The sequence below is a fragment of the Pteropus vampyrus genome, unplaced genomic scaffold, assembly GCF_000151845.1.
Source record: "Pteropus vampyrus isolate Shadow unplaced genomic scaffold, Pvam_2.0 Scaffold8, whole genome shotgun sequence".
NCBI lineage: Eukaryota > Metazoa > Chordata > Mammalia > Chiroptera > Pteropodidae > Pteropus > Pteropus vampyrus.
In genome coordinates, this window is record NW_011888789.1 from 6,311,408 (window position 1) to 6,326,568 (window position 15,161).

At 34.8% G+C, this 15,161-nt stretch overlaps 1 protein-coding gene across 6 annotated transcripts in view; it reads right to left on the reverse strand.

Annotated features, from left to right (window-relative positions):
* The window catches only part of GTF2E2 (general transcription factor IIE subunit 2), an 82,958-nt gene that overhangs the window by 28,276 nt on the left and 39,521 nt on the right, over positions 1–15,161 (reverse strand). For all 6 annotated transcript variants that reach the window (XM_011371887.2, XM_011371895.2, XM_011371878.2 and 3 more), the window contains 2 exons: positions 13,731–13,824; positions 53–168 (listed from right to left, as the gene is read on the reverse strand). In XM_011371887.2, coding sequence (XP_011370189.1) covers positions 53–168; positions 13,731–13,824 — 210 coding nt within the window. The remainder of the gene's footprint in view (positions 1–52; positions 169–13,730; positions 13,825–15,161) is intronic.

Sequence of the window (15,161 nt, forward strand, 5' to 3'; positions counted from 1 at the left end):
CAAACAGTTTATAAAGAACAGAGGATTACATTTTTTTCTAGCAATTACATACCACCTTCTTTGGTCCAGACTCCTGCATAGAAGAAATACCCTGTCGCTTCAGATACTCTTCAATTTTCTCCTCGTCCATTGAATCCACAGTGACACTCCTCCACAGTTTCTGAAACTCTATGCCAACAAGATGATAGTTATTTTACAATAGGTGTTTACAAGCAACGACATCTCAGAGATCAAAATCCAGGCTTCAATATTATCTCCTCTGGTTGACATTAGCACAACTGAGATTTCATTATAAAAACAAAGGAAGTAAGACATCAACATTCAAGGGCCTGAGAACACGAACTGCAACTGCATCATTACACGCCACATCGGTAGTATTCTATTTTTAGTCTAGTAAATGAAGGACCATATGCTTAAAGCCTCCCTGCTTTCCTGAGAACAAAGGCAGTCGACACTCTCCTTTTATTCCAAAAATCGGTTCTCTCCATAGTTCAAATTCCTGCTCATCTCTCCTGAGCTCAGTATACTCCACTTTCTCTTCTATTGGTAAGAACACACACACAGGGAGATGGGGAACCAAAGTTTTATACTGGAACAAGGAGCTGTGACAGTTTACAGGTGACCCTTGAACAACAAGTGTTTGAACTGCACAGGTCCAATTATACACAAATTTTTTTAAATAAATATATTTAAAAAAAATTTGGAGATCTGCAACAATTTGAAAAAAACTCGCAGATAAACCTTACGATTTTAATAACATTTTCTTTTCTCTAGCTTATTTTATTGTAAGAATATAGTATATAACACATACAACATACAAAATACGTGTTAACTGACTGCTTTTGTTATCAATAAGGCTTCCAGTCAATAGTTGGCTATTAGTACTTAAGTTTGGGGGGAGTCAAAAGTTAAACTCAGCTTTTCGACTGTGTGGGTATTGGCACTCCTAGTTCCCACACTGTTCTAACGTCAAGTAAAATTATCCCAGTTCACATGTAGTGTAAAGATGTGCTTTTCCTTGTTTTTTACCCCACATTTTTTTGAAAGCAGCATATCATCTTCTGTAGGACAGTTGAGACTAAAGTAAATAGTTTTCATGCCTGGAGATATGGACACACCTTTCCTTCTCCTAGGCCTTTAGCATGTGGAGGGGGGTCATTCTACTGTTAGGACAAGAGCTTGGTTTGGAATCTGTTGCTGCTATGGTTACCCATAATGCACCACAGGCTTCAAATTCCTCTAGCCATACCTGTGCTTAGGGTAGAGGCTCATTTGGCAGAAGGTTTTTCTCAGTGTTTGCTCAACCTGTGGTTTTACGTCTTCCTTTTATGCTCCACTTAGGATGGTCTGTCTGCTTCTATGCTCTTGTGCCTCTTGGATTCCACTGTTACTTGTTAATCAACATCTGTTAGCCTGGTATGGGGGCAAGAGTTCTCTGATATTCTGATTAAGCCTCCATCTTAGGAAAGCGCTGTGTTCCCTGGTGTCTGGGGATAAGCCTTCTCAAATGTTCCTGCTCTGCCTCCTCTGCTAAAGTTCTGGACCCGACACATATTCCTGGCCCTTTCTTGGGGGTAGAAGATTTTCTTTCTATTCCCTTCCCACAGCAATTTAAGACTTTTGTCTAAAAGAAGGAGGTGAGGAGAAAGATTTAGACAGAGTTTTATGTCCTTCCTGAAGCATCTACTGTTCCCCATCCCCAGACCCATCCAACAAGGGCAGTATCCCCAGCCCAAGCCTCTGTCTTGTTTTTGTAAGTATCCACTGAAGTCTATAGAGCTGGGTACAAATTCCCATGTGTCTGCAGCCCCCGGGAGTTCTATATTCTCTTGCTAGTCCACACTAAGCTTTTAGCAGTTCATTAAAAAATTCAGCTGAATACTCTGAGAGGTGTTCATTTTGTCTGTCCTGGGTAAACAAGAGCTTCCATCTCATCTTTTCTTAGAGGTAGCTAGCTGTCTTTCCTTAGATTTCAGGATAGGTGGTGGCCCTGCAACCTTAGCACTCTGACAGGTTCAAGAAAACTGTAAGTTTGCAGCTGTATACAGTTTACTGTTGTTGTAAGGGTGGGAACAATGCTTTTTCCAGCTTTCTCCATTCTAAGTGAAAATCAGAAGCTGCCAACTACCTACTTTTTATCCAAACTTTAAGAACAATATGATTAATGTAACTAGTTTTGTTCACTGTGAGTATATGAGAGAGAAAATAGCTTCAAGTTGAACTTCCAAGTCAGCAATAAAAACATTCCTCTAATTCCAAGAAAGCACACAAAATTGTTTTAAAATGTATACCATAACCAGAATTTTATGCGTCAGATTTACCATAGCTATTGAAGGAAGTGTGTCACACATACAAAAAAAATAGTTCTGGTATTTTAACCAGATTTGTTAAATTATATGAACATGTAAAAATTGTATTCATTAATTAGAATTAAGTGTTACACGACATAACTGAATACTAATTAAGCTGTATACTTTTCTCCACATAACGAAAAGGTAGAGAATAAAAGTGCGTATGATAAAAACACCTTTTACTCAATGGTAAATTTTATTCAGTACACTTTTTACCAAGCCTCTGTTACCAGCATTGCAAAATTTCAGTTCCTTGAAAACTGAAACTACTTTGACTTTCTACTTGATATGTACAAAGCTTATATACATACTTTAGGCCTCTTATAACATATTACGAAGGCAATAATACCTACTAGAATAGTGACAGCAATGGTCTGGAAAGATAATCTGTATATTAATATACCACCAAAAAATATATACAACACTATAAATTTTCATGGCACAATGGAAATGCAAGTATATTAAAACAAAATTTAACTCTTTTGCTAAAAGAAATGTCACTGGAACTATTTTCAGAGGAAAAATCCCTAAATAAAACATTTCTACTTTAATCCTTGCCCCTCCCAATAAAACATTTCTACTTTAATCCTTGCCTTTCCTTAGCTCAATGCTGCTGCATTTAAATATTACATCTACTACATAAATGTATTACCACTGCATAAATACTTAAGATGAACACTGGAAGGCAAGGCCTAATTTTAGAGGCAAGATCTCACAGGATACCAAGTCTAATTACTTTTTAATGTATGTGAGGAAAGAAAATGCTTGGCTGACAGAAGTACTAAGAGAAATAATTTGGTTTTAATTTCATAAAAATCACTGCAAGAAAATATAAAATAAAAAAATAATCTTTATTTTGTATGAGGCTGGCAAAGTCAACTAAAAACATCCAGTACTGGTTTGAATAAAGAAATGGATACCTTCTCCACAAATACAGAGGACAACTGGTGACAGCCAGAGGGGAGGGGGGTTGGAGGGCTGGGAGAATGGGGCAAAAAGTTAAAGAAGTACAGATTAGTAGTTGATAGATTATCACAGGAATGGGGAGCACGGCATAGGGAATGCAGTTAGCATTAATGTAAGGGCTACATGGAGAGCCAGAGGAGAGAAAGAGCAATTAGGGGGATCATTTTATAAACTATATAAATGTCTAACCAATGTACTGTATACTTGAAACTAATAATAAAATTAAGTTTTTTTAAAAAAAAAAAGAAAGAAAAATGGATACCTTCTCATATACTGCTGTGAAGGGATAAACTGGTCCAAAGAATTGGTTCGAACTTTACAATAAGTATTAGGCAAACTGTTGAATATTTTTTAAATATGCCTTGTTTCTACCCAACAATTCTAAAGAAAACTACAATAAGGAGATAATCAGACAAGTAAGCATATATTTATGTGCAAGAATATTCTTTATAATAGCATATAGAAAAAATTTTTTTAAAACTACATTTCCATCTGCGGAACATCAGAAAAATTGTTTTCAAGTATATCCATATACTTGGATATATAGTGGAACACCATATAGCCATTAAAAAATAATGACCCAAAACAGCATCAAAGCCCCAGAAAGTAGCTACTGGGAGGAGTCCTGAATTCTAAGGATAAAGTTGAAATTATTTAACTTTCCAGGCAGAAAAGAACAAGTTACAAGCAACAGGGGAAAAGTCAGACTGTCATTGGATTTATTACCACCAACAAATATAATGTAACTGCAAAAGTTCAGTAGAAATGTAGCCTCAGACTGTAAAAGTTGTTCTGTTTCTTTTCTAACTAAATGCAAAACTACAGACTCACTGAGTCAATCATGAGACAGCTCAGTAAATGTAAATAAGTTACAAGATAAGTAAGATTAAAACACTTAGTATTTTGGTACTATTTTATATTTTCAATTCTACTAATAAGAGCTAACATTACTGTTACCATTATTCTATGTGCCAAGTTCTGTTCCAAGTTCTAAGCACTTTTATTATATTAACTCGTTTAATCCTTGTAAGGACCATGAGGTACAAATACCATTATTCCTATTTTACAGATGAGAAATCTCAGAGAAGGGTTAAGTATCTTGCCTAAGCCAGTCAGGAGCAGAGCGAAGATTTAAAATTACAGTTTGACTACTCAGACATCCTCTTGACCACTGCATTTATATTACCTCTAAATGAATAAGATCCTGACTTAAGGAAACATTAAGTGACTTTGTGAAATAAGATGTATACCTATGTCCAGGTACTCTGTGTCCACTTATCAATTTGGTTTTTTAAACTGCTTTATAATAAATTCTTTCCTTATTTGTGTTATGTCTCATTTTAGGACATTTCTTTCTATTATAGATAGAATAAAGGATGAATTTTCAGTGGCTGAAAGCTTGCCCACATATTTCTTTCTGATGGCTAAAACTGCCACCTAGTGGACTAAAACAAAAATCTTTATCAATATGATCGACAGTAAATACAAAAAAGAAGTCAAAAAGAAAGAAAAAAAGATCAACATTAAGATATATATTAATTTCCAATGGTCTTCTATGGAAATACACATGATTTACATGATTAACAAAAACTAAGTTTTTTAAAATCAGTGATTTATAGAATACTAACATTTTCAACTAAAAGAACAATGCCTTACTCCTGAGGTTCCTGTGGGTAACTGTTCTTCCCAGGGCCTAACAGCACTATTTGAACACCACAATGACAATATGTGGCATGTTGTACTATATGTCTTCCCATGTCACTCATTCCCCAGCCTGTAAGCTCAAGGACAGAAACCTTATTCACTTTGATATCCCTTGTATCAATGAATGTGCTAAATGCAAGACTGCATGAAAAGTTTAAAGAAAATATATCTTAATTTTTCTGTTTTATAAACATAAGCTGTACCTTCAATTCTCAACACAGGCAATTTGGTAATGTCTGGAGACATTTTTGATTGTCGTAATATGGGGGAAGGTATATTACTGTCATCTAAAGAAACCAGGGATGCTGCTAAACATCTTATAGTGACAACCTGACACTAAAAAAATTATCCAGCACCAAATATCAATAATGCCAAGGTTGAAAAACCCTGCTTACTCCCAACCATCTTTCCTAGAAAGTATACAAATTAATGAAAAATATCGATTTACAATAAACTAAGCCTAGAAGGCAATTCCATTTTATATATATAAACAAATTATTTTTATACTGATTTAATGCACACTGGATTTTCTGGAAAAATATAATGTATAATTTATGTAGAATATAGTATTAACCTTTGTCAATCACAGAAAAGCTGCATTTTGCATTTTTCAGATCTTTACAAAGAATTCTTTATCACTTAAGTAAAACACCAATTACAGTATATAAGTTGCCAATGCATCACACCTGTATTAGTCTATCTGCAGCTACTACGTTGTGGATGGAAAGGGGGTTCAATGGAAAGTAACATCACAGGGCATTCCTAACTGGGCAGGTCATGGTGGAGAAACATTCAACTTCGTTTCGTAAAAGTTTTTTCTTTGCCTTAAGCCAGCCCTGTCCATTGTTTTTGTGCATCCAGGTTCACACCCCTTTAAAATGCCTCTTTTGAGACCTTTCCTTCTAAAGCCTGAGGACCCTTCAGACCCCTCCTTCTAAAGTGTGACCACCTTCAGAACACAGAATCTTGTTAACTATTCTGTAAATCAATTCCCACCTTGCTTTCTCTTACTTTCATGTAATTTTCCTTAATTCCAAATGCATAACTGAAGCTGCAAACTGTCATTTCTTGAAAGCATTTTATCTCAGTCTGTTGAGATTCTGCTTTCAGGTGTATCCTGTTTGCCTCAAATAAATTCTTATAAAAACTCTCTACAGGTTTGGACATTTCTTATATCAACAACCCCTCACATATAGCAAAATGAGGCCTATAACAGGAAATCAATGAATATTTGTTGGAACTCCCAGGTTGGTGAACACATGAAGATGTGGGGAGAATGACAAACTCCAAAAGAGTATGGAAGCTCCATGCCCCTTCCCACATGCTTTGCCACATGTATCCCTTCCATCTAGCCATACTTGAGTTATATACTTTCACAATAAGCCAGTAATCTAGTCTCTTGAATGCTCTCTCTTGAGACACTCCCTCTCAGCAATCAGCCACCATTCTGTAAGAAGCCCAAGTCATAAAGAGAAATCCAAGTCACACTGGAGAAGCCCAACCAAACTCTCAGCCAGCAGCCATCAACTGCCTTCCAACCTGGATATCAAGTCCAGTTGAGCCTTCAGCCTCAGCAGCAAACACGATTGCTCAGTTGAGCACAAACATGGAACCAAGACAGAAATTAATGTTGTTTTTAAGCCACTAAATTTGGGGTAAGTTGTTACACAGCAATGGATAACTAGAATATCTTCTTATTCAATCATTTGCTGTTTCTGTTTAATATCCTTACCAAATGTATATACATATCATTAATATAATTTTGCAAACAAATATTTGTTGAAAAAAATGGATTCATAAATAAACAACAATAGATTGGAACAAAAATCTCAGAAAGTGTCAACTACAGAGTAAAAAGAGAAAAGTTGATAAACTGATACCTAGAAATTTAAGTAAATTAAATATATAAAGAGAACCACTTCATATATATATATATACACACACACAAAACACTTCCCCTAATCATACAATTTCCAAATGGGGAGAATACATCATCTGGTAAAGATATTAAATAAAAATGGCACTTAGAACTTATTCAAAAAGTTAAAACCAACTGTATGCTATCTACAAAAGAAATACATATAATGAAGACAGGTATAACTTTTTTTAAATGGACAAAAATATATCAAAATTTTTTTAAAAGGTACAAGGGTTTTAAGATAGTAAGATGAGATAATGCTGGACTTCAAGTAAATTCATATGACCAACAGAGATACTTTATAATGATTACAGATGCAATCTTTAAACTGTGACTGTTAAGAATGCCTATAAACCAAAAACTCTGCAGGAAAATATATAAAGCAGTTAACTATAGAAAATATATAAAAGCAATGTGAGATTTTAACATTTACTCCATCGTTGCTCAGATCAAGTAGCAAAAAACTACTATGTAAACAGTTATCTGATTATATTTTCCCTTAAACAAAAACACAACTAAAGTCAATTAGGTAAATCAATAGCTAGCATAACAAAGAAATAAGGGAGAAAGCCCAAACAAAAGTTAGCAATAGAAGGGAAAATAAGAGAAAAAAAAGTTAAGCAAGTTCTAGACCACACTCCGCAAAAACTATACTTCATTAAACCTGAATATTAAATATAATTTTGTAGGAAAACACAAATTACAAAAATTAATTCACAAGACAGAGAACTTAAATAAGGACACAGCCAAGAAGATATTGAGAATGTTGTTTAAACTTTTAGCCAAAACGGCGTTGTAGGAAACTGCTTGCCTCTTCCCACGACCGCATCAAAACTAAACTACAGAACAACCATCACTGAAAACCGCCTGAAGTCTAGCTGAACAGAAGTCCAATAACTAAGGATAAATAGAAGAAGCCACATAGAGATTGGTAGGAAGGGCAGAGACACCCAACAAGCTGGTTTAACACCCATGTGTGGCAGTTAAAAACAGGGAGGGCTATCTCTGGCTGCAAAGGTCTCCCATGAGGGGTGAGGGGTCCCAACCCCACACCAGGTTTTCACAATCAGAAATTAAGGGGACTTGTCTCCCCAGAGTTCCAGTGCTGGAGAAGTCCCCATAATTTCTGGCTGTGAAAACCAGCGGAGACTGTAGATGAGTGAGACAGATGGCTGCTGGAGTTCCAGGGGCTCCTCTTAAAAAACCCATATATAGACTTACTGGCTGATAGACTCACTCACACTGAGCTCCAATGCTGGGGTAGCAACTCAAAAAGAGCCAGGGACATACGGGAAGGAACTGAATTGTCTGGCTTCAGGGTGAGGGCTAGAGGGGAAGCTTCCTCCCAGGCAGAAATGCTGGCAGAGGGCACTGTTCCTTTGTTGAGCCATCCTCTGCCCAACTGGCATACACAGACAGCCACCATATCTGAATCTCCATCAACCTGGCTAACACAAGGTGCCCTGCCCTGGTGATTCCCTGAGATTCTGCCCCAGCCAACTTGGGGGCCCACTCAAACAGCTTCCAGTGGCTTTTCCCTACAAATGGCCCATGTTACGGACAGTAATCTGACTCATGTTACGAACTTTCTTAAAATCTCTAATGTTCGCAAACCTCAAACAAGCAGCATCTGGCCTCAGTGTGCTCTGTACCTCTTGCTAAGCAGCCTTGAGCCCAGCACTAGCAGTAGCCAGCCTCAGTTTAAAGCTTAGCCTCTCCCAGGTACCTTTAAGCCCAGCACAACTGGCGAACATCGACAGATCACTTCTTAGCTCACACCAAGTGGCCCTGGGCTACGCACAGGCAGCAGCTATCCTTAGTCTGCACCAAGAACTCCTCCCAAAAGGCCCCAGAACACACCCATCCAGTGCCCACACTAGAGCACCACCCAACCAACTCCACAAATGACACACCCAAAAGACAGACTCAGCAGGCACCGGAGCCCCAATAAAGTGATTCCTGTTCCATATGGTCAGCCCCTTCATGACAGCTCCTCCACTGTAGTCACACAATCCTCACAACCAATTAGAACTAAGGGTCAATCCCTCCCAATGACATGTCAACAGCAATGAAGGCTGCCTCAGGTGACCAAGGAGACTGTACTACTGGGTCCCACAGGGCACCTACTACATAAGGCCACTCCACCAAGATCGAGAAACAGAGCAGCTCTATATAATACAAAGAAACAAACATGGAAGCAGCCAAAACAAGGAGACAAAGAAACATGTCCCAAATGAAATAATAAAACAAAACTCCAGAAAAAGAACTAAAGAAAATGGAGACGAACAATCTACCAGGTGTAGAGTTCAAAACACTAGTTATAAGGATGCTGAATGATCTCAGTGAGAATTTCAACAAAGAGATAGGAAATATAAAAAGATAGAAAGCATAAGAAAGAACCAATCAGAACTGAAGAATTCAATAATTGAAATGAAGACTACATTAGAGATAATCAATAGCAGATTGGATGAAGCAGAGGGCTGAATCAGTAATTCGGAAGATAGGATAGCAGAAAACACCCAATCCGAACGGCAAAAAGAAAAAGGAATCCAAAAAAATGAGAATAGTTTAAGGGGCCTCTAGGACAACATCAAGCATACCGACATTCACAAAGAGCAAGAACAAAGAAGTGAAAATCTATTTGAAGAAATAATGGAAAACTTTCCTAACCACGTGAAGGAAACAGGAATACAACCCCAGGCAGCAAAGAGAGTCTGAAAGATGATGAACCTAAAGAGACTCACACCAAGACACGTCATAATTAAAATGCCAAAGGCTAAAGACAAAGAGAGAACCTTAAAAGCAGGAAGAGAAAAGCAGCTATCTACAAGGGAGTTCCCATAAGACTGTCAGTTGACTTCTCAACAGAAACTTTGCAGACACTGGAATGAAATATTCAAAGTGATGAAAAGCAAGAACCTACAACCAAGACTACTTTACCTAGCAAAGCTATCATTTAGAATTGAAGGACAGATAAAAGTTTCCCAGGCAAGAAAAAGCTAAAGGAGTTCATTAAGACCAAACCAGCATCACAAGAAATGTTAGGGGGACTTCTTTAAGAAGAAGAAGAAAAAAGATCAAAAATATGAATAATAAAATGGCAATAACTTCATATCTATCAACAATTACTTTCAATGTAAATAAATTAAACGCTCTAATCAAAAGACATAGGGAGGCTGAATGGATAAGAAAAAAGACCTTTACATATGCTGCCTACAAAAGACTCATTTCAGATTGAAAGATACACAAAGAATGTAAAGGGATGGAAAAAGATATTTCATGAAAATGGAAATGAAAAAAAAATCTTGGGTGGCAATTCCTATACCAAACAGACTTTAAAACAAAGAGACAAAGAAGAATCCAGCAATTCTACTTCTGGGTATTTATCCTAAGAAACCCAAAACACTAATTTGAAAATGCATATGCATCCATATATTTGTTGCAGCATTATTTACAATAGTCAAGATATGTAAGCAACCTAAGTGCCCATCAAAAGATGAATGGGTTAAGGTTAGAGTTAGTGGTACATATATACAATGAATTATTATTCAGCTATAAAAAAAGAATGAAATCTTGCCATCTGTATCAATATGGATGGACCTAGCAGGTATTCTGTAAGAGAAATAAGTTAGAGAAAGACAAATATCATATGATTTTGCTTATATGTGGAATCTAAAAAACAAATGAACAAACAAAACAGAAACTCATAGATGCAAAGAACATTCTGATGGTTGCCAGGTGGAAGAGGGTTGAGGGGAAGGGATTAAGAAGTACAAACGAGCAGTTACAAAATAGTCATGAGGATGTAAAGTATAGCATAAGACATAAGGAATACAGTCAATAATATTGTAATAACTATGTATGGTGTCAGATGGGTACTAGATCTATAGGGGTGTTACTTTATAAGTTATATAAATGTCTAATCATGTTATATACCTGAAACTAATATGTGTCAACTGTAAATGAAAAATAAAAAATTAAAAAGAATGCTGTCTAAAAAGCAACAAGTCAGATACATTTACAAGTGTATGCTTTCAAATTTTCAAGGAATTTGATATTCTCATAAGAAAAAAAAAAGAAACGGAGGGGTAGGGAGAGGAGGGAAAATTATACTTTTCTTTTTATGAATCTCGTATTATACCCATACCAAAACCTGAGAAAAAAACAAAAAAGGAATACTGGCCATATTAAAGCAAAAATCCTTAAATACATTAGTAAAAAGAACCCAGAAATACATAAAGCCAAAGAATTAACTAGTTAATCTAGAAATATAAGAATGCTTCAATATTAGGAAATCTAGTAATATATTTTACCACATATTAAATAACTCAGCAACAAAGATCTTAAAATATATAAAAACTTATCAACTTACCTTCCCAATATCTTCCTGATTTATATGTCCATTTCATTAACAAAAAACATAGACACATATCCAATGTGTAAGGCTATTTGTTGCAGCATTTTTAAATATTTAAAAATCCATTCATCAGTTACACCTATAAAATGGAATACTAACTCTAGCCATGCAGCATTCATTAGAGAATATCTGTAATGCAGAGAAAGTAAACTAGAAAAATAAACTTCAAACTATTTACAAAACTTATTTCTAGATGTGTGGGATTTTGCTAACAAGCATACAGGCTTATTTCTCTAATCTGGAAAAAAAAAGGTGAAAATCCTCATTTGGTCTCTATCAGCCAAGTACTAAGGAGATGGGAGAATTTCAAGCCAACAAAGGCCATATAAAATAGCAAATGAAAATAGGGGTAATATTAAGGAATAGAAATAAAAGATACACAAAGAGAAAAAGGCCAAGATGATAGGGACAGAAAATACTAATGGCTGTCTATAAGGACTAGTGTGAGGATTATTGATCAAGGAATCCTAGCGTTTCACACTACACTTATGAATCTACTGCAATCTCAACACCTGCCTCAATTTAAACAATTTAAACTTACAGAACAGATATGCTTCACTATGCTGGCACCTGCAGAGTAGATTTAATACTGAATATTCCCACTAAGAAAGTTTAAGTATTTTATTTATTGAAGGTGCCAAGATAAATGATAAACTAAAATTAGTGGTGTACTATATTGGGAAGCAGAGAAGAGATAGGTGTTGGAATCAAAGATAAATCAGAACAATGCTTCAACTTGAAAAATTAAGAACATACAAGCATGTTATTTAGCAATAAGGAAAAAACCATCAGAATCATCTAAAATAAAACCAGTTGTCATAAAAGAAAGAAACTGAAACTGAAGTAAGGTAAAGCACAGCTGCTTTTCATTTTCAGATTTTCTTTACTATTTGAACATGTGATACTTGTGGTAAGTTTTTTAATACTGCAGATTTTTTCAAATAGATTAACTGTTGAAGAATAAAGCAATCAGTTGGTTTTTTTTTAAACTCAGATCTTCAAGATCAAGTCCATCTTTGTTTTTTTAAAATAAATTAATTTGACAATTACAAACATTCACATAAAAGCAAAATTCCAAGTAAAGAAGAATCAAGCAAAACAAAAATTGCTAAGCCAAACTGTCCTTAAATGAGTACCTATCACTATGATGTACAGGAGTTCACTACTACTCTGTTTACGCATAGAAAACTTACCTGTCTATTAGGGAGGGCGGTATAAAAGAACTGGCATGCTTTGCAAATTTTTATTTTAATCACCAAACATTTATTGAGAACCGACTACATACAAGGTACTCTTGATCACGATTTTCACAAAAACACAACGTTCTATTTATTAAAACAAATCACGGTCAGCTAAGTAACTTCGAGTTGACTAACATGTCTATCTATAAGCACCATAAGCCCGAAGATACCTACAGCCAAATAACATGTAAGAAAAAAGCTAGGGTATTGTACAAATTACAGAATCACAATCAAGACATGTGCAGGCTACTAAAGAGACAAGACTTATAATGCATTTCTTATACAAAATTATTAATTCCATAGAGTCTCTTTTATTTAATGCCATAAAGAGTCAACATGACTACCAGGTGATCAGAGCAATAGTTTCACTATTTGGAGTCTAATATTACTGTTTTCCTCTATGAACACTTCCATATTGTTACAATATTTTGTTGTTTGTATTGTTTTGAAATTTTATAATTAAAATATTAATTTATTTTGCCTTTTTTATAAAAACAAAACTGATACAAATTTACAGTAAAAATCATATTTGCTTGTCAGAATTTCTACTTTTATAGCAAAGAAATTTCTCATGACTAAACCCATTTAATTGCTACTCCACGTGACATATACTGATGAAATATTTTAAACTAAAATCTAAACTACAGGTATCACGAATTTAGTAAAGGACAAAATATAGCTTAGTATCCAACTCTATATAATTACAAGAAAAAAAAATCTCCTTCCTTATCCAATTTGATAATTGAAAGAGCAAGTTACTTAAGAGAGTATCAGTCACCAAAAAGTTTTTTTCCCCAGTCTGTATCAAGCTTTCATATCAAGATATGAAGTAATATTCATAAAATAATAGAGAAATAAACTTTTTTTGGTATAAGCATAAGGAATTATAAACTGCTATACCATGACTGTAAGTATAAGTAACCTAAAATCTTTCAAATTACATATTTCAAATTCCATTTTGAGAATCAAGGTTAGATGTAGGTGTTACTAGCTCTGTTCTAAGAAATGATAATGCTAAAAAGCCAGCATTATTATAAAATTTAAGTTATAACTGTATTACATTACAAATTTTGTCACCCTAAATTGGTAACATACTTGCAAACTAAATAAAGTATTTATACAGAAAGACTTACCTTCGTCCACAGAAAACTGACAGCTCTTATCATTGAAGAAAAGAATTTTCTTCTTATCAGGACGATTTACAAATATTATTTGGTCCCCTAAAGCCTTAAAGATAAAGAAAATTTTTTCAGTTACCTCCAAATTACTTCACCCCCTTCCCCCCAATTTTGGGGAGTTTTTTTTGTTGTTGTTTTTAAACAAAAGATTCCCATTTCTTTAACCCTAGTATAACATTAAGGTCCACTAGACCCAATTTTAGTTCTTGAGGTTCTTTTTTGAGCAGTTCTATCTTTAAGGATTGATATTTCAAGGCTTTTATTTTTAGAGGTCTTCCAAAGTATAAAAAAGAAAAATTATTTTTAAAAAAAAACCACTAAATTCAATATATGTGGCAATTATGATTTAGGTCCACTGGACTCTTACTCTAATCTAATAAAAATAGTAAAACCTTAATTTTTTTTTACTTTTCCTCTACCATGAAACCTTTTGCTACTTACTCATCATTATCCATCAATTATTAGCAATTATGTTTTAAAAGCTAAAATATGGAAAAAATATGAAGGAATGATTAAATCACCTAAGAGTATGATGCGACAGTGAAATAGCCACATTTCAGTTTTCTTATTGCATTTCCCAAAGTATTGCATAATCTTTCAAGATATAAAAGATGCAGAATCTGTTGTCTTTTAGTTTTCTTCAGCACAACTGACAATTCAGAATTTATTTTCTATTCCTCAGAACAATGACAAGAAAACTGACAAAAGACAGTTCACTAGTATTAATGAGAACAAGAATGCCAAAAGCCTGAGAGCAGCACTCTAGACTCTGAGGATGATGGTGAAATTCACCACAAAAACAAAGTCTCAAACTATGAGTAGTGAGTGACAATACCAGATGAATAATCTCAAGCTTAAGAAACAATGAGTGAACAACATATTTCTAAGGACATAAAGGAAATAAGGTATTTTTTTACCCAGTTATTCAACAGGAAAGACTTCATCATACATTACTGTGTGCTAAGAAGCTTTGTCATCTCACTTTGCTAAAAGGACATGTAATAACGTTCTTTCCTCTTTCTGATGTGTGTTTGCCAAAATGCACTTGATATAGAGGTTTGCTATTTTAAATTCTTATTAAAATTTCCAATAAATTATTCATAAATGACAAATATTTTTTAAAATAATAAAATAGATTTCAGTGGACACAGGTGGTAAGAACAGAATAAAAATTCTGCGTTTCAAACAATTTAGAAATAATCCTGCCTGAAAATGAAACAGATTGTGTCTTCTGGGACCCCTTCAGCTCTAATCCTTAGAAAACAGAGCCACTAAAGATAGACCTAGCATCCTTAACTGTTAAGCTAAGATTCAGCAGAGTCCTATATTTTAACTTACTATACAGTGCACAATTTATAAGCTCAGATCACATATTTGCAAGATTTG